Source organism: Pipra filicauda, unplaced genomic scaffold, assembly GCF_003945595.2.
Source record: "Pipra filicauda isolate LSUMZ 115617 unplaced genomic scaffold, ASM394559v2 scaffold17_size4572894_pilon, whole genome shotgun sequence".
Classification (NCBI taxonomy): domain Eukaryota; kingdom Metazoa; phylum Chordata; class Aves; order Passeriformes; family Pipridae; genus Pipra; species Pipra filicauda.
In genome coordinates, this window is record NW_024104287.1 from 1,310,943 (window position 1) to 1,335,494 (window position 24,552).

General features: G+C 39.2%; 2 protein-coding genes across 2 annotated transcripts; both read left to right on the forward strand.

Annotated features, from left to right (window-relative positions):
- The first annotated feature begins 145 nt into the window (after positions 1 to 145).
- On the forward strand, positions 146 to 8,269 carry GAR1 (GAR1 ribonucleoprotein). The gene is made up of 7 exons (XM_027736547.2): positions 146 to 272; positions 1,314 to 1,507; positions 1,588 to 1,742; positions 3,202 to 3,261; positions 3,670 to 3,805; positions 5,156 to 5,269; positions 5,614 to 8,269. The coding sequence occupies exons 2-7, from the start codon at positions 1,327 to 1,329 to the stop codon at positions 5,625 to 5,627; spliced, it is 660 nt and encodes a 219-aa protein (XP_027592348.1). The 5' UTR covers positions 146 to 272; positions 1,314 to 1,326; the 3' UTR covers positions 5,628 to 8,269.
- A 1,341-nt stretch (positions 8,270 to 9,610) lies between these two features.
- Positions 9,611 to 23,588, forward strand: RRH (retinal pigment epithelium-derived rhodopsin homolog). The gene is made up of 7 exons (XM_027736560.2): positions 9,611 to 12,107; positions 16,919 to 17,109; positions 18,723 to 18,822; positions 19,550 to 19,703; positions 20,062 to 20,230; positions 22,266 to 22,444; positions 23,354 to 23,588. The coding sequence occupies exons 1-7, from the start codon at positions 12,002 to 12,004 to the stop codon at positions 23,457 to 23,459; spliced, it is 1,005 nt and encodes a 334-aa protein (XP_027592361.1). The 5' UTR covers positions 9,611 to 12,001; the 3' UTR covers positions 23,460 to 23,588.
- The last annotated feature ends 964 nt before the right edge of the window (positions 23,589 to 24,552 follow it).

The following is a 24,552-nucleotide window of genomic DNA, read 5'->3' on the forward strand; positions in this document are numbered from 1 at the left end:
CCGCTCCACTTACGGCGGCAGCCGCGTTTCCGGCAGCGTGGGCGGTTTCCTGGCGGGGACGGTGCGCACGTGCAGGTACAGCCGGGTCCGTCCGTCTGTCTGTCTGTCTGTCATTCCTCAGGGAATGGCGCCAGGAGGGGCCCGCGCGGCCCCGCGCCCCGGCTGCAGGCCCTGTGAGGCGCTGCGGGTGCGCGCCCGAGCCCGAGCGACGGGGCCCGTGGGAACCTCTCGGAGTTTAAGGAGGCCGAGCGGAAGGGCCGGAGCGACCCCCGGTACCGCCACAGGCTGGGGGATGGACAGAGGGAGAGCAGACCTGCCGAGGATTTGGGGGTGCCGGTGGGTGAGAGGCTGTGCACGAGCCGGCAATATGCGCTCACAGCCCGGAAAGCCAAACACATCCTGGGCTGCATCAAAAGCAGCGTGGGCAGCAGGGCAAGGGAGGGCATTCTGCCCCTCTGCTGCGCTCTGCTGAGATCCCACCCGGAGCGCTGCCTCCACCTCTGGGGACCCCAGTACAGGAAAAACGTGGAGCTTTTGGAGCGGGTCCAGAGGAGGCCACCAAGATGTTCAGGGGACTGGAGCACCTCTCTTCTGCAGCCAGGCTGAGAGAGTTGGGGCTGTTCAACCTGGAGGAGAGAAGCCTCCGGGGAGACTTTACAGCAGCCTCCCAGTGCCTGAAGGAGGCCACACCAGAGCTGGAGAGGGGCTTTTTACAAGGGCATGTAGGGGTAGGATAAGGGGAAATGGCCATAAACTGAAGGAAGGTAGGTTTAGATTGGATATTAGGAAGAAATTCTTTACTGTGAGGGTGATGAGGCACTGAACACGTTGCCCAGAGAAGTTGTAGATGCCTCAACTCCAGAAATGTTCAAGGCCAGGTTGGATGTGGCCCTGAGCAATGTAGTCTAGTGGAAAGTGGTGTTGGAACTGGATGATCTTGAAGGTCCCTCCCAACCCAAACCATTTTATGATTCTATGATGTTCTCACTTTGTGTCACTCCTTTGTGGGGCTGGAGAGCTGCACAGTTTTCTCCTGGGGCTGTAAAGTGTCATGTTCAACCCTCATACAGACCAGTGAAGAACATGCTAATCACTGCTAGTCACTTTTTGCAGATAGGTGTTGCAGTAGATGACATCTTAGTTGTAAACTTGATTTTTCACAGGCTAAAACCATAGCACGTTTGTAGTGAGTATTGAAAAGGACTAACAACTAAATTAACAAACAAGGCTGACAGGAGGCTTGAGTTTGTCCAGCAAATCAAACGTGAGATATCTTTTGCATTTAAAACAACTGATTTTTGTCCACAATCTAGGAGGCAGTAGAGGATGTCTTTTCGTGGCAGAGGAGGTGGAGGAGGAAGAGGAGGTGGTGGCTTCAACCGTGGAGGAGGTGGCGGTGACAGAGGTGGCTTTAATCGTGGCGGACGAGGTGGCTTTGGACGGGGAGGTGGAAGAGGAGGCTTCAACAGAGGCGGATATGACCAGGGCCCTCCAGAAAGGGTAGTTTGTAAGTTACATGGAGGGATTATATTTGTTTAATTTAGAATGACTGGTCCAAATCTTTAGCTTGTTTATTCTTTATTTCAGTGTTGGGAGAGTTCATGCATCCCTGTGAAGATGACATTGTTTGTAAATGCAAAACAGAAGAAAACAAGGTGCCTTATTTCAATGCACCAGTGTACTTGGATAATAAAGAACAGATTGGCAAAGTGGATGAAATCTTTGGACAGCTGAGAGATTTTGTATCCTTCAAAAAATGTGTGATATGCAGTATTTATTATTTTAAAAGTGAATTGGATATTAAATGAGATTTCTCTAGAATTTTAGATCGTTCAGAGCTTGGCTACCAGTTATATGTGGACAGACACAAGTCTGGCTGCAACTGTTAATGTCAATAGGTGCTCATTCACATTAAGTGCCTGTCTTAAAGCCTTTTTGATATGACGGGGTACTTTCAGTCAGGCAGAGGTTTTCACTCAGTACCAGTACTGGGGCTGTGTTTTGGATCAATGGTTGTTTAAGTTGTTACTTTTTCTAGCTAACTGACCAAATTTTCTGCTATAGGTTACTCACCCATAACAGAGTTGGATCAAGGGTGTGGATTTTTTTTCCCTCTGCATTAGGGGACCTTGGTCATACTCCAGCTCATTATTTAATTATAAAGTGAGTTTATGCTAGGATGTCCTGTTGCTCATTGTCCAGTTTATTACTAAAAGTGGGCTTGTGCTGGGATGTCCTCTGTCAAAGCAAGCTTGTTGACACAGGCACTGGGCCCATTCAGTTGTCACAGCCAGATTGACAGAATCCATGACAAAAGTGGGATGCCTGGGGGAGTAACCCTATAACATGGCAGTAAGACTTAGCCTGTATTGGTTTGTTGAGCATCAGTCACCAACTATATGCATTTTCCTCTCCCACATGAAATGTGAAGTAAAACATGCAGGTTTTAAAGCACTTTCATGCTCTGAATGTAATAACTTAACAGATCTGCTTTTTGTATGACAATTGCCTGAATTGCAAAGACTTGTTTTCTTTCTACAATAACATATGAAGCAAATACATCACTGGATTTTGCAGCTCCTTGCTTCCCCATTTAATCTTGACTTTTAATTAAGCAGAGTTGGCCAGCAGCTCTTTTGATTTTAGGAACTGCATCCCTAAGTCCTTGCATATTGGAGAGCCAAAGGATTTGTACAAGAGTCCTTGTGGGATTACAGAGTCTGCCAGTTTCCTGTAGGATGAGGCTGGGCATGGGATTGGTCCAGCAGTCCCTGCTGGCTTTTACCTTCCCACAGCCAGGTATCCAGCAGCAGCAGCACTAGCAGAGCCCCTGCAGCATGTGAATTATTCTAGATAAGCCTTGAGGTCACCCTGAGGCTAAGGGGTTCATCACTTGCTATGCTAGTTTGTTTTTTAAAATTATGATTTTATGTACTCTTTGCACTGTTGTGTTCTTCCGTATGCCTTAATACATGGAAGGAAAAAATTATTTTACCACAAAATACCGTATTGGTAACTATTAAAAAATTTGAGAGAAATTGGTTACAGTTTCTGCAGATCTTTAAGTTGCAATTGTGATGATTTTTAGCTTAATTTAGAAAATACTAATTTAGAAAATGTCTGAATATGCCTTCTGCATAATAATAAAAATCAAAATTTCTAATATTTTATTACTGCTATGCTCCTTAAAGAAACTAACAGTATTTTTCAGTGAAACTGTCTGAGAACATGAAAGCCTCTTCATTTAAAAAAATGCAAAAGGTGAGCCAATCTCAATAACAGCATTTTACTGTATGTCATCAGTTAGATAAATCTCGTCTATGTCAGCAAATAGTAAAAGCTTTATTAAATTTTTAATAACTTTAAAAGCTGATTGACCTTTGTAAACAGTCTTTTATTTCCTCTTACTTTTCAGTTTTGTATCTGTCTTGTTCTTTTTCCCTGCCCCACAAGAAAAGATGTAACAAAAGAAAATCACACAAATATCTATATTTTAGTAACTTTATAACACTGTGATTTATTTCTTGTGTGCTTTCTGTATTTGGCTATTTGCAGAGGACAGTTTGACATAAAGGGGTAAGAGGAAATTGTGGGTATTTGTAAAGGGAGATATTAATGTGCTTTTTGGTCTTGGTGTTTTGAAAGCCTAATGTAACTCTCTTCCTACAGTTTTACATTGATCCAGCAAAGCTACTACCTCTTCAGAGATTTTTGCCAAGGCCCCCTGGAGAAAAAGGTGCTCCCAGAGGAGGTGGTAGGGGAGGACGTGGTGGTGGACGTGGGGCAGGAAGAGGCGGTGGTAGAGGTAAGATCCCAAGAATGGAAGTTGCAGAATGTTGGAGTTATTTGGGATGGCATATCTTGTTTTCTTCATTTGTTTTGTGGGGTATTTGTGTTCTTTTGTTTTTTAAAGCTGCTGTTGAGTACCTGAATATCAACAGCTGTATTGCAAAGAAAAATGTTACTCATGTTTCTGTTTGACTCAATAGAAAAGACAGTGATATCTTTCCAATGGCAAGACCAATGGCTAAATAACAGCTCCAATGCATAGGGAGGAGAGAATGCTGATTTATATCAAAGACAGAAAGTGTGACTCCTAAGCAAACTTGTGGTAAAAGTCACTCAAAACTGTCAGTGAAATCTATACTTTTAGTATGTTTAGAGTCAGAGAATCATGGAATATTCTGCTTTGGAAGGCACGCACAAGGATCATCAAAGTCCAGCTCCTGGCCCTGCACAGGATAGCCCCAGACGCTTCTTGAACTCTTTCAGGCTTGGTGCTGTGACCACTTCCCTGGGGAGCCTGTTCCAGTGCCCAACCACCCTCTGGGTGAAGAACCTTTTTCTAATACCGAACCTAAACCTCCCCTGACACAACTTCAGACCATCCCTTGGGTCATGTCACTGGTCACCACAGAAGGTGCCTGCCTCTCCACTTCCCCTGAGGAAGTTGTAGACTGCAATGAGGTCTCCCCTCTGTCTCCTCCAGGCTGAACAGACCAAGTGCCCTCAGCTGTTCCTCATACAGCTTCCCCTCAAGGCCCTTCACCATCTTCATTGCCTTCCTTTGGACACTGTCTAACAGCTTTTTATCCTTATGTTCTAAAAATCCAGTCTGGATATCAAAATACTTGAAATGCAGTGTTTGAGAGAGGAGTGAATCACCTGGTGAATCTCATCCTCTGCTTTTTGAACATCATCTGCCATGTACTTACTCTGCAGTTAAAGCTGGAGTTTATTTTTTCTTACATCACAGTTTCTTGTCTGTTCTCCCTACCCTAGCCCTTTGCAGCAGGGCACAAGTGTTTCGAAGTGGTTTGGTTTGTTTGTTTGAACTAATAAATAATAAGTATTAATAATTGTAATCAATTACTGGTTAATAGATGTAGTTAGTTTTGTGCTCTTGTGAAAGAAGTTAATTGTGGAGTTTTGTTAGTGTCTTTAGTATTTTGGACATGGTATATCAGATATCAAACAATACCTCAAATGCTGCAGATGGTCCCTAGAAGAGACAATTGAACTGGTAACTGTCTAGCAACTGACAGTTTCTGGTTTTTGTTGTTGTTCATTCCCTTTCAGAAGCTGTCAATGAAATAAATTGTTGTGCATAACAAAGAATATGCTTCTCAAAGGGTAATTTCTTTCTTATGTTTAGGAGGATTTGGAGGAGGAAGAGGTGGAGGAAGAGGAGGAGGAGGAGGATTCAGAGGAGGCAGAGGTGGAGGAGGAGGATTCAGAGGAGGAAGAGGTGGTGGAGGAGGCTTTCGGGGTGAGTGTGTGGTTTTTACTGTTCAGTAATAAGAACGACTCCTGATTTCTAAAGCTTATAAATATTAAACAGAATGTTGTAATTTTTAATGTATTGTAGATGTTTATAGTTTTATGTAAAATGTTTCAGCGCATCCCAGTGGCTTAAACCAAAGCACAGTATTCTGCATTTGTTGATGTGTGTATAAGAACATGTCAGATTTTTGCATTCAGATAGGGCTGTGAGAACAGACAACAATTACTTTATTCTATCAACTCATTCAGTGTTACATATATAACTAATATGCTTTAAATGCAACTAAGATGTGAACTGTTTGGTGTATTTTTTCTTTCCTCTTAAAATAGGAAGAGGACATTAAAAATGGAGCCATGGATATCTCCCCGCTGTCTTACCATGTCATCTACAGAAGGAAAGAACCAGCAAAAATTTTTGTAAAGGACCCTGAAAAAGTTGTTTTTATAAAGAACTTGAAGCTGTAAGATGATGATTATTTTTACAGCTAGTAACTGTTGATCAACACATGAGGAGTGTAGCCCCAGGCGAAGAGCTGAACACCACTCAGAATATATGGACACTTTTCTAACTAAGCCAGGATTCAATGTTATTCTTAAACTGTTTGTTTCTGACAAGCAGCAGTCAAAGCTTGACTTCGTGATGGAGTTTGGAGTAAACAGTCAATTGAAATAGGTTCTCGGAAGACCCTTCAGGTTCACTACATGCACATTCATCAGTGTGAACCTGTTACCTCTGTGTGACTGATTCCTAATTCTCATCCTCCTTTTATATAGAATCTTCTGGGTTGCTCTGAAATGGACATACTGTTTAAACAACCTTTGTGAACCTTTTTTTATAAACTTAAATATTTTGTGTTGATAGATTTTTTTTTTAAATACATAATAATGTATAAAAGAAAAAGGAAGATAGCAAAGTATATTTTGTGATTTTTTTTTGTACAAATCTCAATGAAAGCCAAAAGCGTTAGGATATGTGCTTCTTAGCAGCTGCTGTCTAATGAATAAGACAAGCTAGTACTATACTTGAGTCACCTAATTGTATATTAAAAAGCTAAGGGTTTTTAACTGTCGCTGCATACTCCCTTAGCTTTTTTCTTTTGAGGTTTTGATATCCTGGCACTGCACCTCTGTGGTGCTCTGAGCTTGTGTAGGGCTAAGATTAAATAGCCCATCATTGGACTCCTCTACACACAGTGCTTTTGGTTATGTATTACTTAAAAAAGGCATGAAAAAATCAGTATGAGTCTTTGGACTCTTTAAATGGATGCATTAGGATTTTTGGAAAACTAGTGACTGTCTCTCCTTATGGACAGAGGAGACCAGGGTACCTCTCTACTCTTGAATTTTGGAAATAAAGTAAGGGATAAAAAGTAGAATCTCTCTGGACTTCATCTGAAGCCAGGAGTATCTTCATAGACTCTCCTACCAAGCACTTCTGAAAAGGGATCTATAGAATAATGTATGTGCAAGTATTTTGAACATCTTGTTCCATGTGAAAAGAAATACATTTCAGAACTGATTGTACTGTTACACTTTTTAATTGATGAATGCAGTACCAGGCAGATGAATTATATTAGCCTTCTGCTTAACAAAAAGAAACAGGTAGTTTTTCAGCACTAGAATTGGGCAGTTACTGATCATTTTAACAAATGCGACTGTTAGTTTTAATAGTCTCTGGAATGAAACTTGAAACAAGGTGGAAAAAAAATATTAAAGAATTCACTTAAGTGTGAACAGATGCAGCATAGGATAATAGGTAATAATATTCTTCAGCTTAGAAAACCCCACAAACATTGAATTTCTGCTATATCTGGTTTTGTGAGAAGAAACTGAGTCTACTGTTTAGCCACAGAACTATCTGGAACTGAAGGATTCCCATTATTTTCGTGGTATTGCTACAGTCTTAGCTTTAACCAGGTCAGTTAAATCCAGAATTCTCAGAATGTTCAGGCTTTTGTTGCTATGCATTGCTAGACCTAAGTGACCTAGGGCATTGACTGCCCTTCAACTAGACAGACTCCTATGTGAGGAGTTACCAGTTGCATTTCAGGCACACCACATTGCAGTTGAACAATAGGGACCAAGTGCAGCTGCGGTTGTCAGTGCTTCTGTGTTTTGTAGCTGCATCTGCTGTGCTGTGTTCACTGATGTTTCAGTAGCTAGTTGTGGGCAGCTGACCCAGATTGTCTTTCCTTATTCATCTGACTTTGGAAGACTAACACAACACAGTCCTCACTCTTACACCCAAATTCATGCTCTGCTTTGCTATTCGCACTGCATGCTTTAGAGACATGTTTTTTCCTGGAGTATCAAAACACTCCTGCCATCCCTTTTGAATTGCATGTTGTGACAGCTGATGGTTTGGTTGCAGTCAGTGCCACCTTCCTGCAGCTCAGGACAAGATGTGTATGCTTTGAATCTCTCAGCAGATGGAGCAGTGAGTCAGCTTGAAGCACGGCGAGGCCAAAGCAAAGGCTTTGACATCTGTGTGCAGAGGGGCTAAAGTGCAATATCCATTGCAGCTCTGTAGAGAAGGTTGGCCTCTTGATTATAGGGGACAGACTGCAGTCTCAACTGAGAAGTGCATGAGGATCATTATGGTATGGCCTATGCATACAAACAATGTTGGATGGATTTTATACAAATATACAGAGAAAATTTATAATCTTAGATCTTTTTGGAGGTTGTAGGATGTTAGGATATAAGAATGTCCTCAGTGATTGGGTGTGAATATGAGGAAACTAACTATTGTGTTTGTCATATTATGCCTTTTTTTTTTCTTCTCCACTGTGGGGAAGGATGGCGTTTGCCAGGCACATCCAGTCCCTCTTCTGCCTTGTCTTCTCGGTGCCATGACATGACCCTGCCCTCCTAATGTAAGGTGCTAACTGTAATGGATGAAAATTCAGTCTCTGAATAGACAGGTCTTGTCTGCAGTGTAATGCTGTAATTAACTAAAATACAGATTCTCTAATTTTATATGACACCTTCTTTCTGTCTTGAATTTTTATTCAAATCCTATCCAATGATTTGGTCATTGTGCTCCTAATCCTAGTAAGTGGAATGTTCCAGTTTTATATAAGTGCTTACAATTATCCTAGGCTGTGTCTGCAGAGAACGGGAAGGGGGGGTCTCACCAGTACCCTGACAGAAGTAAGTGTGTTGCAGAAGGGGGAAGTTTCAGGTAACTGTGGTGTCTGGGGAAGAAAAGTCACAGTGCAGTCTGAAGTGAGCAGAGTGGGGTAGTGCAGGCTCTTCATGACTGATGTTCCCTGGGTTTTCCCTCAATGGCAGCATTTGGGACAAACGCCTGGGTCATCTAAAGAGCTCACCTGCCACCTGCTCCAGCAGTGCAAAGAGGGTTGCTGTCCTGCAGTATTCCTCTGAAACTCAGGTGGGCTTCAGTGCACTTCAGTGCTTGGCTGCCCACCCAGGACACAGCAGTAGTGGTGACACCTGCCTGTCTCCTCCTCCACTTGTCAGTGTCTGCACGTGCTCGCTGTTGGCAGGGGCAGAGCATTCAGTGACCAAGTCCTGTTTGTGGTCGCAAATGAATGTGTTGGCCACCTAGGCATAGGGTCTGGCTTTCAGCTGATTTTGAAAATAACAGCTGGTAAATCACTAGGATCTGATTGTTTAAAGGTATTCAGAAGACCTGGAGCCTCTTGTCCTTGCCACACCAAAATTCTGGATTTATATTTTTCTCTGTCTTGGAGGGATGTTTATTCACCTTGTGTTTTCTGCAGTTGCTGGGACAGGATGGTTCAATGTTGTTCATAGGATCTGCTGTGTTACTTTGTCGGAGAAATTTGATGAAGTGCAGAAAATGATAGGGATATTTTGATGTAAGTCTGCGGCACTGGCCATTATAGAACAGAAAGGATTCTCTCTGGCACTGACTCACAGCTATGGACATTTGCCTGAAGCAGTGCTGGACTGTCACATACATACTGGTGCAAAGTTATTTGCAGTTGTGCAAAGCATCATCTTGGCAAAAACCAGTAGTGTCTCTAAGAAAAAAAGGCACAGCTACTGTGTGAAGGAGGGCAAGTAAAAAGCTTTGTGGAGTCACGTATTTTTGAGGGTGTTTTCTTCTGTCAGCTGAAAATCTCTTTTGAGTCAAGCTTTTCTGAACAAAAGTTTAAATCTAGTAAAAATCAGTGAGTGAGGGGAAAAAGTAAGTTATTAATTTGTTTTCCATGGGAACTATTTGCATCCATGAGAAAAGGGACGTTGTGCCTTAGAGAGCCCTCTAGCTGTGGTTGCTTAATAAACGTGGGAGGGGTTGGGTTTGGGGTGGGTTTGTAACCTGGTTACCTCCGAAAATAAGAAAGGTTTGGGGTTGGTTTAGGTTTCTAACTTTTTTTTTTTTTTTTAATGCAGAAGTTACATTTCTCCACTCTCATCAGTCATGGATTGAAATACATTTTACACAAAGCTGAAAGCAGCTTGCTAAACCCTTGATGAGTTTTGCATTGTCAAACATATATATAGAGATACCTACAAATTGAAGAATGGACTTAAATAGAAGTTGTGATTTTCTATTGATCTGAGACAAGTGGGAAGGAAAAGCATCACTTGAGTTTGTAAAGTGCCCCTCTGACACCAGTAATACTATCTGTTATTGGAGGATAAAAACAACCTGAGGTTTTGGATTTTCTTATACCAGTATAAATAAGTAATGTGGTAAGACATATTTTAACTGGCTTAGGAACTGGTTCCAGCTTTCTGGATTATTTGTATACTTCAATATTTAATTCCTTTTTTTATCTTTTTGTCTTTGTTTCATGAACTACAGTTTTGTAGAAAAAATACTTTTAGATTAATGATGTCTGCCTATAATTTTGACTTTTCTCTCAATTCCAGTTGCTGTAAAGTTAGTCAAATTTAAGAAGAGATGGAGACAATGTGATGGTACATAGAATGGACTGCACATATCAGAGAGTTGTGTTTTAATCAACAAGTATAAAATTTCTATGGTCTTGTTAGGTGCTACTCTACGTCTAGAATCCTGTCTGAATAAAAATAGTGATGCTATGCTTTTCTGAGATATTCAGCATTGCAAGCTGACTTCTGTGGAAGCTGCAAGATCTGAGGTGCTTTTGAAACTCTTGCCAAAGTGTCAGAGGAGGAAAGCAAAGATATCAGATTATCACTATGCTTTTATCTTTTGAGGCAGGACTGTGGTGCACTAGGGAAGTGGCTTCGTTGCCAAATGGATCATCATTCCTTTTAGATCTCTCCCACCTTGTTCCTGCCTAATCCTCTTCTGACAAGAAAAATACTGTAATAATACAAGTACCCTGAGAGCTGTAAGAGTGAGTGTAGATCTGGGGTATTAAAGAAAATGTTTGCTGGTAGAACTGTGGCGTGATCATGTGTAGTAATGATGACTACATGTTGTGACTGCACAAGTTTTATATAAAAATGTTCTTTTCGAATGGCTGAAAGATGCAGAATGTCTGTTTTGGAGAGCTGAGGAGTGGGAGGGAATGCTCTATGAGTGTTTGACAGGTTAGGGAAGGGAGAGTTCTTCAGATATACTTCCTTTCTATAGGATGACTGTATACCTCAATAGTGCCTCTGTCACTGCATCCTTACTGCTGCTCGGAAGATACAGCTCTAGCCTGGGACCTGCTTGAACTGCCTGTGAACCACATACAACTGAAGAACTACTGGTTACTCATCCTTGTCACTTTTATACCCAGTGTGAATACTAACCGGAGGCAAAAACTGTGTGAAGTGGGACTGATGGGAAACAGCTGGTTTCTGATACTGCATATGAACTCTTTGGGCAGGGATTTATTGCAGCTAATATTTATGCAGGATTTTTTAAAAGGTCTTTAGTTTGGTGTGCTGGTACCTCATCATTGAAGAGAAAACAACATGAGCTTCTGCTGTTTAGGTGTTTGAAAAATGCCCAGTAATTTTCTGCCCAGTAACATGCCTTGGAAAATTTGCCCAAAGTAAGCTTACAGGCATTGTGATTAGGAGAGGGAGGGTGTTCTGGCTTGTAAGGCATATTCAACAATCATTTTCTACCTACCAGGCTATTTTAGAAGTGTAGTGATTGAATTTTCTGAAAGTTATGCTTCACTTTAGAAAATACTGGAATGTGTTTTTCTTGTGTCTGTGTCAGCTTGAGAGCTTAACTCAAACAAAGAATTTTGAAGAAGTAGGTCTTTAAAGATTTGAAGGGATGGGCTTTAGAGTAAACACATCCTGCTTTTTAAAGAAACTGACATTTGTGTCTTTGTGTCATACTGCAGTTTTTTGTGCTTTCTATGATGATGGGAATTAGTTCCAAACCAGGCTGATGATCAACTGAACTGAGTCAACTTTTGTTGAGATTTCCAAAGATTTTGTTGAGATTGCACAAGAGGTTTGAGGGAAAAAGTTTGGGAGCATGTGACAGTTAATCTCTTTAGCAGTAAGAATGAAGTTTAAGCACACTGTTGGAAATTTATTCAGTTCTGTGCTGCTCTTTGTTTTAAATAACAATCTCCTGCTTAGATTGGGAGCGTAAACTTCTTTCCACTTTAGTCCAATTAAATCATGCTTGGAAGCTGTCAGTGGTGGGGAGAACTCCGCCCTACCCCCCTTCTTTTAATTGTTCAATGAGTCTGTTGAATAATGAAAGAATTTGCCTGACAGGGTTGTAGTGTTTCCTCGTCTTGATGAATTATTGCAGAGGATAAACGACACACTTTTGTCGAAAATGCATTGGAATGACTCATCCAATTCCTCAGAAAGTGACAATGAAGCTCATTCAGCCTTTACACAGACTGAGCACAACATAGTTGCAGCTTACTTAATAACAGCAGGTACGAGCATTGGCAAATTGTTGTATAGCTTTTTAAAATAGAACTTGTAGATCTGAATGCTCATTTTGTATAGTAACAGTGATGGTATTTCATTTTGTATTAGACAACTGTCTGACGGCTTTTCTCCATATTTACTGACAAGTTAGCAATCAGCTGCCTGACTGAAATATGCAGAAACATCTGAAGTGTGCAGAAACATCTAAGTTTTCTGCTCTATATTTGAAGGCAGTGTTGTATCTCAAAAAGTATATTTTGTTGATATGTAATTATAGAAGAGAGTGAGAATTAATTTCTGCCAGCTTGCAAAAGAGATAAAAATAGGGCATAGCTGTCACATCTTGCATTTTTCTGCGATGTGCTCGAAGCTATCTTGAGATTTCTCCTGGGCCACATGTTCGTAGTAATATATGTGTAGTCTGAGCATGTGAGCGGGTGTCTGTTAGGGGGATGTAAGGGGAAGGGTTGGAATGTGACTTAGAGGGAGGGAGCTGGTCATTAATCAGAGAAGAGCAGACTCCAGTTGCAGCTGTATTTTTCACCAATGACACATGTTAGAAAAACACACTGTGACTTCAGTGGTCGTTGGCTAAATGATTATAGAATTATTTTTTCTTTTCCGCCTTGAAAACTTTCTCATTGTGTAACCACAACTGTTTCAATAGTGCTTTTCTGAAGCCTTGAGTGCTATAGCAATGAAATATCCACCTAACCAAAACCTGAAACCTACTGTGTTTAAAAATAGCCTTCTGTACCTTTGTTACAGCAAATCAAGGCAGTTTATCAATATTTTATTAATAGACTGTACCATAAATTTTCTATGTTATAGTTAGATTTTAAAATACTTAAAAATATTAATTTAAATTTATATGAAATAATATTGCTGATGGTCACATTTTATTTAGCATATCTGTCTGAAGTCATGAGTATAAAAGTGCTGTTCTGGTAAGGAGGATATTTTTGGATGCAAAGACAATAATTTATTTCAGGTCTTTAGAGAAATTTGTAGAACAGCTACACATATCAGTAGACTTTTTCAAAGAAACTGTAGAGATGGATAATGGTCAAATATTGGAAGGCTAAATATGCTCTGCAACACTGTCACACTATTTGCAGATATTGGAACTATTTGGATCTATTAGGTGCTGCAAATAAGTATGATACCTGTTATATTTTGATTAAAATTTATTGTATTGTATGTAAGAAGATGATATTTTCAGATAGTTTTGACCACTTGGTGTTAGGGATCAAATCTACCATAGGTGATCATAGAGTGTCAATGGAATTGGCCAGAATCAACCCAGCTCTTCTTTCTTAATCTTGCATGGTAATTAAATGTCTTAAAAAAAAAAAAAAGTTGGATTATTTTGTAGGTTTGGGTTGTTTTAATTTTTTTTCTTATTATACTTGGGGGAGTCTAGTAAATCACTTTACTTTCTTAATGAGAAATGTTTTTGACAGTAAGGTCTATTACATATTTGCTTACTCCAGCAAATCTCACATCTGGAAAATTTAAGCTGTGTTAATAAGCACATGGCTAAAAATAAGAATGAAGTCCAGGTCCAGTTTTCATCATTATACTACTTTTTAAAAGGTTTGAATGCCTCTCTTTTGTGTTCTAAGAAGGAAGTAATTGTTAAGTGTTGCATTCTACAGTGGTCAGTATGTAATTTTTGTGATGACAACAGGGATACCGGAAGCAATACTTCCTCATGGATATCTTTCTGCATATAGTGCTGAAATGCTCTGGTATAATTTAAAAATGCTAACTGGTAAATTCCATGTTAAAAGTGGACCTAACCTTCATTGTTTTGATGCTACTATGTAGCATTGCCAAGTCCAATGCTAAGCCATGTCCCTAAGCACCACATCTACACATCTTTTAAATATCTCCAAGGGATGGTGACTCAACCACTTCCCTGGGCAGCCAATTCCAATGCTTGATAACCCTTTCAGTGGAGAAATTTTTTCTAATATCCAAAATAACTCTTCCCTGATGCAACTTGAGGCCATTTCCTCTCACCCTATCATTTGTTATTTGGGAGAAGAGATCAACCCCCACCTTGCTAAGCCCTCCCTTCGGGTAGTTGTAGAGAGCAATAAGGTCCCCCCTGAGCCTCCTCTTCTCGAGGCTAAACACCCCCAGCTCCCTGAGCCGCTCCTCATAAGACTTCTGCTCTGGTCCTTTCACCAGCTTCATGCCCTTCTAATGGGCACTGCTTAACTGTTGTGCAGAGAAACTTTGTTCAGTTACTTGACCTGATTCTCAGAAACACAGAAGAGAGCATTTCTTATATCTACATGTTTTTTCTCACTTTATTCAAGATGGAATCCATCCTCAGTCTTAAATTTTACTCCTCAAAAGCATTTTTCCCCTATTATTAGTTTGTTTAAATGATGATAACATTTTAAGTGAATATAGGCTTAGCAATTTCCACTTTTTCTTCCCTATTTTGGCTTGGTTTGATTCCCTCCCCCTCCTTAAAATTAAGAATGGACTCTGAATCACTAAATTTAAGTGTGTCTAGCAGGATCTTTCCTTCACCCTGAGGATATGAGTTTACAGTCCTGTTGTATGTCTGATTTCATTCTTGATAGCTGTAATATCTGTTAAAGCATGCCTCATAAGAAGCCTATACTATTTTATAAACTTGTAATTCCCTTTTGCCACCTCTCTCCCAAGAGATGACATACTATCTGTCAACAGAAGAGCTGACAGAACTGGCACTGTGTTTTTTCCTATGATGTTCATTTCAGATCAGATCCTCAGCTCCTTGTTTTTGTTAATTTTAGGAGCACATAGCATCACAGTGTCATTCCCGAAATATGTGGATATATGAATATGATAACTGATGGCATCTGTGTGGCCAAAAGATGTTGGACCTACAACAGGAGGCCTGCACCTGAGAACAGACATGCTTGGTAGTTTTAAAAGAGATAGCCAAGAGTTAATTTTGCCTCATTTGATTTTAAAATCACTGAATCTGATGAGAGAATTTATTTAATGTAGGAGATTGGTACTGATTAATAAAATGTTGCAGTGAATATGAGTTTTAGGTATAATAAAAAAGGTACCAACATGACTGTGAAAGAAGATGGATCTGCTTATGGAAGTCCACATTCAGTATGACAGCCACTCACTCAAGCTCCTTACAGAATTATGCCTCAGATTGGTGATGATGAAAACTATAGTGTTTCAATACATAGGTGAAACTTTTAAGATAAAACCAAGACAAAACAAACAAGAAACTAAACCAAAACAAAAATTCAGAGAGGCATTGCCATGGATAATGTGTTATTAGACTTTTAGCAGTATAACATTCCACTATTCACTTGGCAGTTTAAGGTGCCCAGGCTATACAAATGTTTGTAAGTTTAGGATTTGCTTCAGTGATACTGTAGCAGTTGTGCCAGTCTAGGGAATCTATGAACAACTTACAAATTCCTCTTACTATTTGCAAGTTATTTTTTTAATGTCTGTCTTTGCTTGAACATGTTTGAATTCTCATTGTGTTGATATGGGCTGTGAGTCTGTCTCTGCTGAGGTGCAAGGTGAAGTATTTAACCTTACTGTTTATTAAAGCTTGTATTAATATTGGGTTAATAAAAATTTAGAGGATGAGAATTTGCTCTGGATACCTCTAAAACAGGCTGGAGTCTGAAGATAATAAACCCACAACCATAAAGAAAAATGTTTTGTGGGAATGCCGTGTAAACTACTCCAAGAGTCATGCAGTAGGATTTGGCTAGGAAAGGGGAATGACAGGAGAAAAGGAGGTTGTGGATGCTTTAATATAGGATCACCAGGATCAGAAAAAGCTTCCTGGTGCATGGAGTCCTGAAGAATGTCTTGGGCACCCTGAAGAGCATTACGTACAAGGCAAATTTCAGAGGGATGGAATGTGAAGGGAGGAGAATGTACATTTTAGCTTTAGTACTGTTTTAGTACTTTGTTACAACTCTTTGGCTCCTGGACATTTTTTGTGTTGCCTAAGAATAGATTTCAGACACAGTTTGAGTCAAGCCAGACCAAAAAGGTTTAAAAATACAGAGGTTAGTGAAGCAGAAGCAAGTTCAGTCCAGAGCTGGACTTTTCCCAGGGCTATGACACAGCCCTAGAGCTTGTCAGGTAGAGGAAACAACTCTGGTGCAGGCCCAGCCGTGCCACTGTGACAGACTGTGCAGATCACCTAGATTGCTTGACAAAGCTTAGAAAATAAAATTTGCAGCAACCTGAGCCAACTCTGAGGCTGGCAAAGCTTTGGGACCTCATGAGCAGAGAGAGGAGTTAGTCTGGCTAGAATAGTGACACCAAAGTCAAACCTTCTACATCCCTTTTGCCCAGGATTATTTTCTGAATGCTGGTGAAAACTACCTGCTGAGAATGGAAGACCTCAAATGTTGGCAGGGGCCTCTTGCTAGATTAGGTGTATCATTTTTTTCCCCCAATTTTTTTTTGCCAATCACCAACTGTATTCTTTTTTATCATGGAAGTCAGCAATATGCTTGGTGGGCCAGAGTGTTTGAAGTGTAATCCTAGATGCATTTGAACTTCTGCTGTGGTTTTGTCATTGTATCGAAAGTCCCAAATTTGGCAAATGCTCCACTGTTGGCACTTAATGAATCCAAGTGAAAGCTGCTTAATTGGAAAAGCTTTTATCTCCTTTTCAGGTGTCTATCCTCCTTGCAAAATTGAACTTGACTGACTTGCTTGTTTGGGACTTATATATTACAATAGGCTGCATTTTCTTCTGCATGTGTATTACTGGCTACTGTGTACCTTTTGTAAAGTTTCCCTTTTTCTGTTTTTGCAGGAGTGATAAGCATTTTCAGTAACATTGTTGTGTTAGGCATCTTTGTTAAGTACAAAGAGCTTCGGACAGCAACCAATGCAATTATTATCAACTTGGCTTTTACTGACATTGGTGTTAGTAGCATTGGTTACCCCATGTCTGCTGCCTCAGACCTGCATGGAAGCTGGAAATTTGGATATACTGGATGCCAGGTATTGCAATTCAGTGAGAGAAAAAATTTGAGCACTTAAAAGCGAACTGACAAATAAGTAGTAGCTCTACTTAGTGTTGGCTCATTTAAGAGGTAAAATGGAGATGCAGAATTTGAGTGTAGACCTGAAGTCGATGTTCTGTAATGTCAACAGTTTCTGGAGACAGTGTTTCATATGAATTTCACTTTAAACTTATAATCTGTAAACATTAAAGTAGGGAATTTGTAGTCCCTACTTTAATCTCAACTAGAGATTTTAAATTAGCTTTAAGAAGGCTTACAAACTCAATCCCAAAATTAAGATGGTTATAGAAGCACATGCACATTTGATGACTTACTTGACAGTTAAAAGACTTTGAATGTAGCTAATGTTTCAATGATGATCTTAACAGATCTAATGAGTTCTCCTTGGAAATACATGTTCTTTTGGACAGGACTATGAGGATATCCAAAATGAAGGCCTGCAAGGCTATTAGTCTCCATTAAAGACTTATCCTAGTTTTAATAGGCATCTGCTTTTAAGAATAGACTGACTGGAAAAAATTATACTTTCACAGCAGAGAGATGATGCCCTTCACTCACTGTGTACTGGGATTTAAATTTACATTATTGATAGGCTGTTTGGCTTAAGTGTCCAGGAAGATGGGTAGTAATGTGAAGGCATATGCTGAAAATATGTCTCAAGGCAAACATTAGTAAGACTATACATTTTGGATGTTTATAACAATCTGACATCACTTGCCTCAGGAGACAGTTGCTTCAAGCTCAAAATTCAGTCACTGTCAGGAAACTTCACTTTCAACATATTTGGATCTGGACTGACTTGTAGTGTGTTCATGTTGATGTGAATTCTCACTGCCAGTGTTTTGAGAGTTAAGATCACTCGAAGCACAACTCATGTCAACCTAAACCAAATGAATCCTGTGATCTGAGATCCCTGAATGTCATGTGATCCTATTATAACTGCTGTTTGCATGTGGTCTGGCTCAGGGCTCTGTATTTCTGGAGTGCCAGTGGTAACATAGCCTTCCCTGTCATCCTTCCTGGTCAGGCTTCCCATGGGATGATGGGGCAGATGCATATAGAGCATGCTGGGATTGAAGCATGTGTCACTCTGCAATAGATCTGACACACGTAAAATGGGGGTAAGGGGGGAAATCAGTGTGCCATATCTGTGAAATAAGTGTAGTTATACAACAAATGAAAGAGTAATAATTCAGAACCTCATATTTGCTAAAGCTGTAACTCTTTTTGGTGAACCAAAAACTTTTTGGGTTTCCTTAACATATATTGAAAACACAAAGTGAACACTTCCAAACTCTGAATCTCAAAATTTACTTATTGAAGTATAGTGTTTCTTTGATTTTGAGACTTCTGCCTTTAGGGTTTCTGATGTGCACACAAGCAGGTTGCTTTTGAATGCAGGTTTACTTTTTAATGGGCCAGCTTCAAATTACCTGCATAGAATTAATTCCTTCAAGATGCTGCTTATGGAAGAGAGCTCTGGCTGAATGTGATGTGTTGTAGTACCTTTGATTCAGTACACAAATTTGTGCTTTTACCTTTGAAAGATTTCTCAGGAAGGATTTTCTTGTTTGTTTGTTTTAATTCCAGATCTATGCTGCCTTAAATATCTTTTTTGGGATGGCGAGTATTGGTTTGCTCACTGTTGTTGCAGTTGACCGTTATCTGACAATCTGCAGGCCTGATATAGGTACTGTACTTATAGTCAAAAATCATTTGCTGTTGAGCTTCTAAGAAATAAAAGTCTGATTTTATTTTATTTTATTATTTTCTCATGAATGACTCCATAGTCAGTGCTGGGCATAATTTGAACCTACAGCACTTAGTTAAGTAAGTTATCTAGTTGGCGTGGATGGTACTGCTTGTCAAAACAAAAAAAAAAAAATCACAATTAGGCTGTTATTCTGTTTATTAGTTATATTTTCACGGCTGTTTGCAGTCTTTAGAGGGCCACATCCTCATACGGAAGCACAAGAAAAGCCTCTAGCTTTGGGAGGTTTTGACCTCTGTCAAGCTGATATGTGCCTTTACTATTGTGTTAACACCACAGGGGATGTTTTTCTCTCCTCTGCCACAGCTGTATTGTACCAGTTAATTCCTGCCTCTGCAGTCTTCTAAGGATGTACTTGAATGCCCTGTTGCATAATAAGCTTTTTGGCATGGGGTCAGGATCAGGTATTGCCTGTATGCTGAGAGTTGGAATGGGTAATGGTATTTAAGTGGCTTTAAAGGCTGGAAAAATTGAGATGTCAGTCAGCAGTTGAAACAGGTATGCTACAGTGTTTGGGAGTGTAAACCTTTGAAAGGGTCATTATTAACCCATTATGTGCTTACTGGAAGCCACTTATCAGTCTAGTTTGACATTGGAAAGAAGCAATAGATGACAACTGTTTGTGATTGTATGTGCTTGGCCACAGGAAGAAGAATGACTACCCGTAGCTATACAGCTCTAATCCTTGCTGCTTGGATAAATGCAGTCTTTTGGGCTTCCATGCCTATTCTGGGCTGGGCTAGCTACGCTCCTGATCCAACTGGAGCAACGTGCACAGTAAATTGGAGGAGAAATGATGTGTAAGATTCCCCTTCACTCTTTCTTTTAACTTTGCTGTTTTATTGAAGTCTAAGATTATTTAATTCACCACTATACGAGCATAACTTCTTTCTAAAGTATGAAGCCTAATTTTTAAAAATAATTTAAAGCAATGAAATAACATACAACAAGTCTAGAAAAAAAAAGAAACCATAACAATTGAGCCATGCTTCATAACTGCAAGACTTGTAGTTGATAATAAAAACTAAAGATGAATTTCCTTATTATTTAAAAGCTTATTATAAAATTTCATAATCAAAGCAAAATACCAAATTCTCTAGCAACTTTTCCTGGATGACTATTTGTAAGTTACTCTGTTTTGTTTTTCTGTCTTATCAGGTCCTTTGTTTCCTACACAATGAGTGTAATTGCTGTTAATTTTGTTGTGCCCTTAACAGTCATGTTTTACTGTTATTACAATGTTTCCCGGAGAATGAAACAATATGCCAGCAGTAACTGCCTGGAGAGCATTAACATAGATTGGTCTGACCAAGTAGATGTGACAAAGGTAAATGAGTGTGGGGGTTTCTTTAAACGTGTTCTTTTGTGTTAAAGTCTTAGGGGCAAAGGAACAGTGCAGCCTTTTAAGCATTTCTGTTTCCTACGTTTTCCTTTTTCTTTCATACTAAATAACTGAAATTGAGCCTTGGTGTAAACTCTTGGCTTGACTTTTAACATTAGAGTCTTTACTTTTGGTCTAATACTCTTTCCAGATGAATAGCTACTTTAAAGGCTGGGAACATTGTGAATTTTTCTTGCCTGTGCCCTCTTGTCATTCCTCAGAAATATACCTCAGAGGTGCCCTAGAAGAATTTTTACTCTCTGTACCTGCAGAGTCCTTAAGCTTTCTGCTAGGTTCCCAGGTGTATTTGGTCTGAAAAGGATTGGTCAACTCTGATTTGAACTAGGAATGAAAGTGCATTTCTAGCATTCAAGCTGTGTGATTCCAATCCCTTGTTCTTTTCAGTCTAGTGAGCTTATCTCTTTCTTATGTAAACAGAAGCAAATGTGAGTTATGACATGAAATGAGGTATCCTGCCTGGAAGGTGGACATTCTTTTAATGTACAAGAGTCCTTGAGAAATCTTGAAGTTCACTAGCTCCTTTGATTTTGTGTAAAGATGTGATTGATGGTTGGGCATGATGAAAAAGTGAGAGAGAATTGGACAGAAGAGTATGTACCTATGTTTTTGAGTTCCTTATCAATGCAAACTTAACATTCTTTAGAAAACTTTATTATTGCTAAATTCTGAAAATAGTATTTTTACCTAAAAAGAATAAATTGAGCATTTTGCTTTTATGAAGAATTTTCAGAAAGCTTGAAACTGAGGATTCAGTTAAAAATTTAGACTCATGTTTGTGAAGAAAATACATTTTTCTGGGTTTGCATTTGAAGACACAAAGTTATGTTTAAAAAGAAAAAAAGATTGAAGCTATGGAGCTAAGCAGTATCCTTCTGTATATTTGGACTGCTTGCTTTTCACAAATTAGCATCTTCTAAGCTTTCTGTGCACCAAACTTCTAAATAAAAGTGTTATTTCTAACATTATTATCAATGGGTATTGCATTTGTATTTAAATAGGAATCTTCTGTGAGAGAGTCACTGCTTATTTGTTGGTTATTCTCTAGAACAGCTCATACAAACTAGCTGTTTACTTCTTGTTTCTTATTTTGTTCATCACCAAAAGGCTGAATAAACAGCACTAGGGAATCCGGTACGTAAAGAGAACCCTGCAGTTTTGTTTGGTTTTCTACTGGTTTGTTTTGTCCTCTTGATTTGAGCTTTCCATTCCAGTTTCCATTATTGATTCATGTCCATAACAAAAGCCAGAGAAGTCTGTCTCAGTTGACACTACGGTAGCCTCCTCCACTACCGCAGTTTGTTGCTGTCCAGGTTTAGCTGTGGCATGTTGTGTTCTGGTGTGTGAGCCCCACCATGCCCAGATTGTTCCCTCTGACAGACAGGCAGAGAATATCAGATATCTCCTCAGTATGATACTTGAACATGGCTATAATTCTTCATTAAATCAAGCAGACACTTCTGGGTTCCTTCAGTATAGGTCCTAGAGTATTTACTTTCTTTTATTTCACTGTACCATAGTTAAGCCATATGAAATGTTTTTATTAACAGCCTAATTAAACATATGGCTTAGATTTTTCTCTCTGTTCATATTTATTGTTTGTAATAGCATCCCTGAGTGTCCTGCTATGGGGGTCATAATTCATGTGTGAAGTTGTCTCTGGTCATCCAAACTCCTGATGGAGAGATTTAACAAAATCAGTAGTGCTGACTTTGAAGGAAGATTGTACGTAATGAAATGACAGTATGCCAGATACATGGCAGTGAAGTGTGCTATTAAATCCCCTACTATTAAAGTGAGATTTCATTGTAACCTGTCAAAATGTGTCAGGTGTGCTTATTCATATATTATTTCATTCAGGATAGATCTGTTTTCACACAGCTGCATGTGCTTTTGTTATGAAGTTATGAGATCTTCATCTTGAGGTAATACTGGTTATATGTCTGTTCCTCTTGTTTTACAGATGTCTGTTGTGATGATTGTAATGTTCTTGATGGCATGGTCTCCATATTCTATTGTGTGTTTGTGGTCTTCCTTTGGAGACCCAAAGAAAATTTCTCCTGCAATGGCCATAATAGCTCCTCTTTTTGCAAAATCTTCCACATTCTATAATCCCTGTATTTATGTCATTGCAAACAAAAAGTAAGTGTTCCTTAGTACCAGTCTATTTCATGATTTTAGCATATCATCTGACTATAGAAGGATCACCTGTAAAATATGACAAATGATTAGTGAAGAGCAAAGGGTAAGCCACTGTTAATTTACCAAAGATGACCTTTTGGACAGGAAAGTCTAAAATAAATTGTTTTGATCATCCTCAGAACGTACTGAATTAATAAAATATTTTTGAGAAAACATTAACATAGCTTTTATAAGAGTTTTGAAAGTCCCTTTGTCTTTTCTCAAGAGGATGCATTATGGAATTTGGGTTGCATCAGTAGTAGACTGGTTTTAATGACTGTGGCCAAAATGTGTGTGGCTTAGTGACACGTTACTTACCAAATCAAACTACTTCTTGTTTGATTTGGAATGTATCATATTCTGAGTTATTAGGATGGATTGACCCTTTTCATTAAATTAAATAGGTTAAGCCTATTCCAATTTGAGCAAGCATAACACATGCTCTAATCAAGCCAGTGCCTCTGACTGAGGAGTGGGCTTTGCCAAGAGGCATCCTTCCTTCCTCTGCTACCAACCTTCAAGCAGAGCCTGTGATCTCTGTCTGGGTGAACTTACCTGATCCTGCTGAATCAATGAAAAAAATCTGGGTTTCTTCCCTTTCTATAAGTTCATCTTTGTCATGGATGTATCCTCTCCTGGGATAAGCAAAAGCTGCTGTGATCCCTGTTGTAGAAGAAACACTGAAATTAATTGTATATTCCTGTACATGGAAGTGAAAAAGACCCAGATCCTTTTGAATTCCAAATACACGTCTTTTATTAAGTGAGTTTGAAAACTATTGTAATAATTAAGGCTATCTTACGCAGCTTTTCTTTGCATTTTGTTCTCCAGCTAATGATATTTCTGTTTTTCCTTTCTTGTCCTTTGCAGGTTTCGGAGGGCAATCCTGGCAATGGTGCGATGTCAGACAAGACAAGAGATAACTATAAACAATGCTTTGCCCATGAGTGTATCTCAAAGTGCATTGACATCATAGAACTCCTGTCATTTGCCTGCATAAATTACGTGGAAAGGAGTGAAATCTGGGTTAAAGCTAATTAATCTTTTGGAATAATAATCTGTCCCAGCCAGCTGTTTTTTGTTAGTCACAGTAATCCTTTTAGATAAGTTAAGAAGACAGAAAGACAAAACCTGCTAAGACTTTAGTTTTTGAAAGTGAGGTTTATTCGCCCAGTATATGTGTCCCAAATGAAAAAGGCCTCTGTGACTCTTACAGAGTTGGGCAAGGCGACAAAGGGGCGGGGAGAGACTGAAGCAGGAGGTGCTTAGGTTCAGTAGCCTTAGATTTTACATTTGTAATTCCTTTCATGAATTACTTTCCACCAACTTCCCTTGAAAGTTTTCCAGACTTGAAATGTTCTGGATTCTCCCTATGGCTGTATATTTCCATACCAAGTGTCCATGTTGATATGCTTTGCAAAGGTCTGTGAATATGTTAGGATGTCAAAATATCTAGCCAAACGCTATAGAATCTTTTAACAGCTTTTAGGATTTTGAAGGAGTTTCAGGATATTTAAAGTATTTTTAAAATTTTGACTCATAGAACGAAATTAATTTGTAGGAAAGAGAGCTTTTTTTTTTTTTTTAGTAGCATGTTTCTAGTGCTTGTGACTGTACAGCAAATCCTGAAAATGAGACAAAATGTACCCTAAAGCTCCACACTTGGGAGGCACATAACACTGAGTAAATGTTGTAAATGTTTATGGTAATTTCTCATCACTTTTAAGTCAATCTTTTGGTTATATAGGTCTGATGTGTAATTTTCAAGAAATACCTTTGGCAATATGAGCAATGGATTTATTCAGGATGAAGAAGATGACTGTATAAATCTAGCTTCTGTGTGTGCATCTGAAGTTTGGTTTTGCAGTGTGTAACTTATTTAAATATATGTGTATTTTTGCCAAAACCTGTTTTTATGGGATTTTTTTAAAAGCTGTGAAATCCAGGCTTCCTATTAATTTGTAATTTTTAGTATTAAAGAAAATGCCTCACAATATCCTCATGGTGTACTAGACTTCCTTCAGGAACCTTGGAACACTTTATAGACAGTAACTAATGCACCTCCTCAT

What these genes read in the sequence shown, in the direction of transcription:
- GAR1 (XM_027736547.2), top strand. Translation starts at nt 1,327, where the DNA reads ATGTCTTTTCGTGGCAGAGGAGGTGGAGGAGGAAGAGGAGGTGGTGGC. An exon ending in CCCTCCAGAAAGGGTAGTTT is followed by an intron (nt 1,508 to 1,587) that starts GTAAGTTACATG and finishes TCTTTATTTCAG; the next exon opens with TGTTGGGAGAGTTCATGCAT. An exon ending in CATTTAAAAAAATGCAAAAG is followed by an intron (nt 3,262 to 3,669) that starts GTGAGCCAATCT and finishes CTCTTCCTACAG; the next exon opens with TTTTACATTGATCCAGCAAA.
- RRH (XM_027736560.2), top strand. Translation starts at nt 12,002, where the DNA reads ATGCATTGGAATGACTCATCCAATTCCTCAGAAAGTGACAATGAAGCT. An exon ending in AGCTTACTTAATAACAGCAG is followed by an intron (nt 12,108 to 16,918) that starts GTACGAGCATTG and finishes CTGTTTTTGCAG; the next exon opens with GAGTGATAAGCATTTTCAGT. An exon ending in TATGTCATTGCAAACAAAAA is followed by an intron (nt 22,445 to 23,353) that starts GTAAGTGTTCCT and finishes TGTCCTTTGCAG; the next exon opens with GTTTCGGAGGGCAATCCTGG.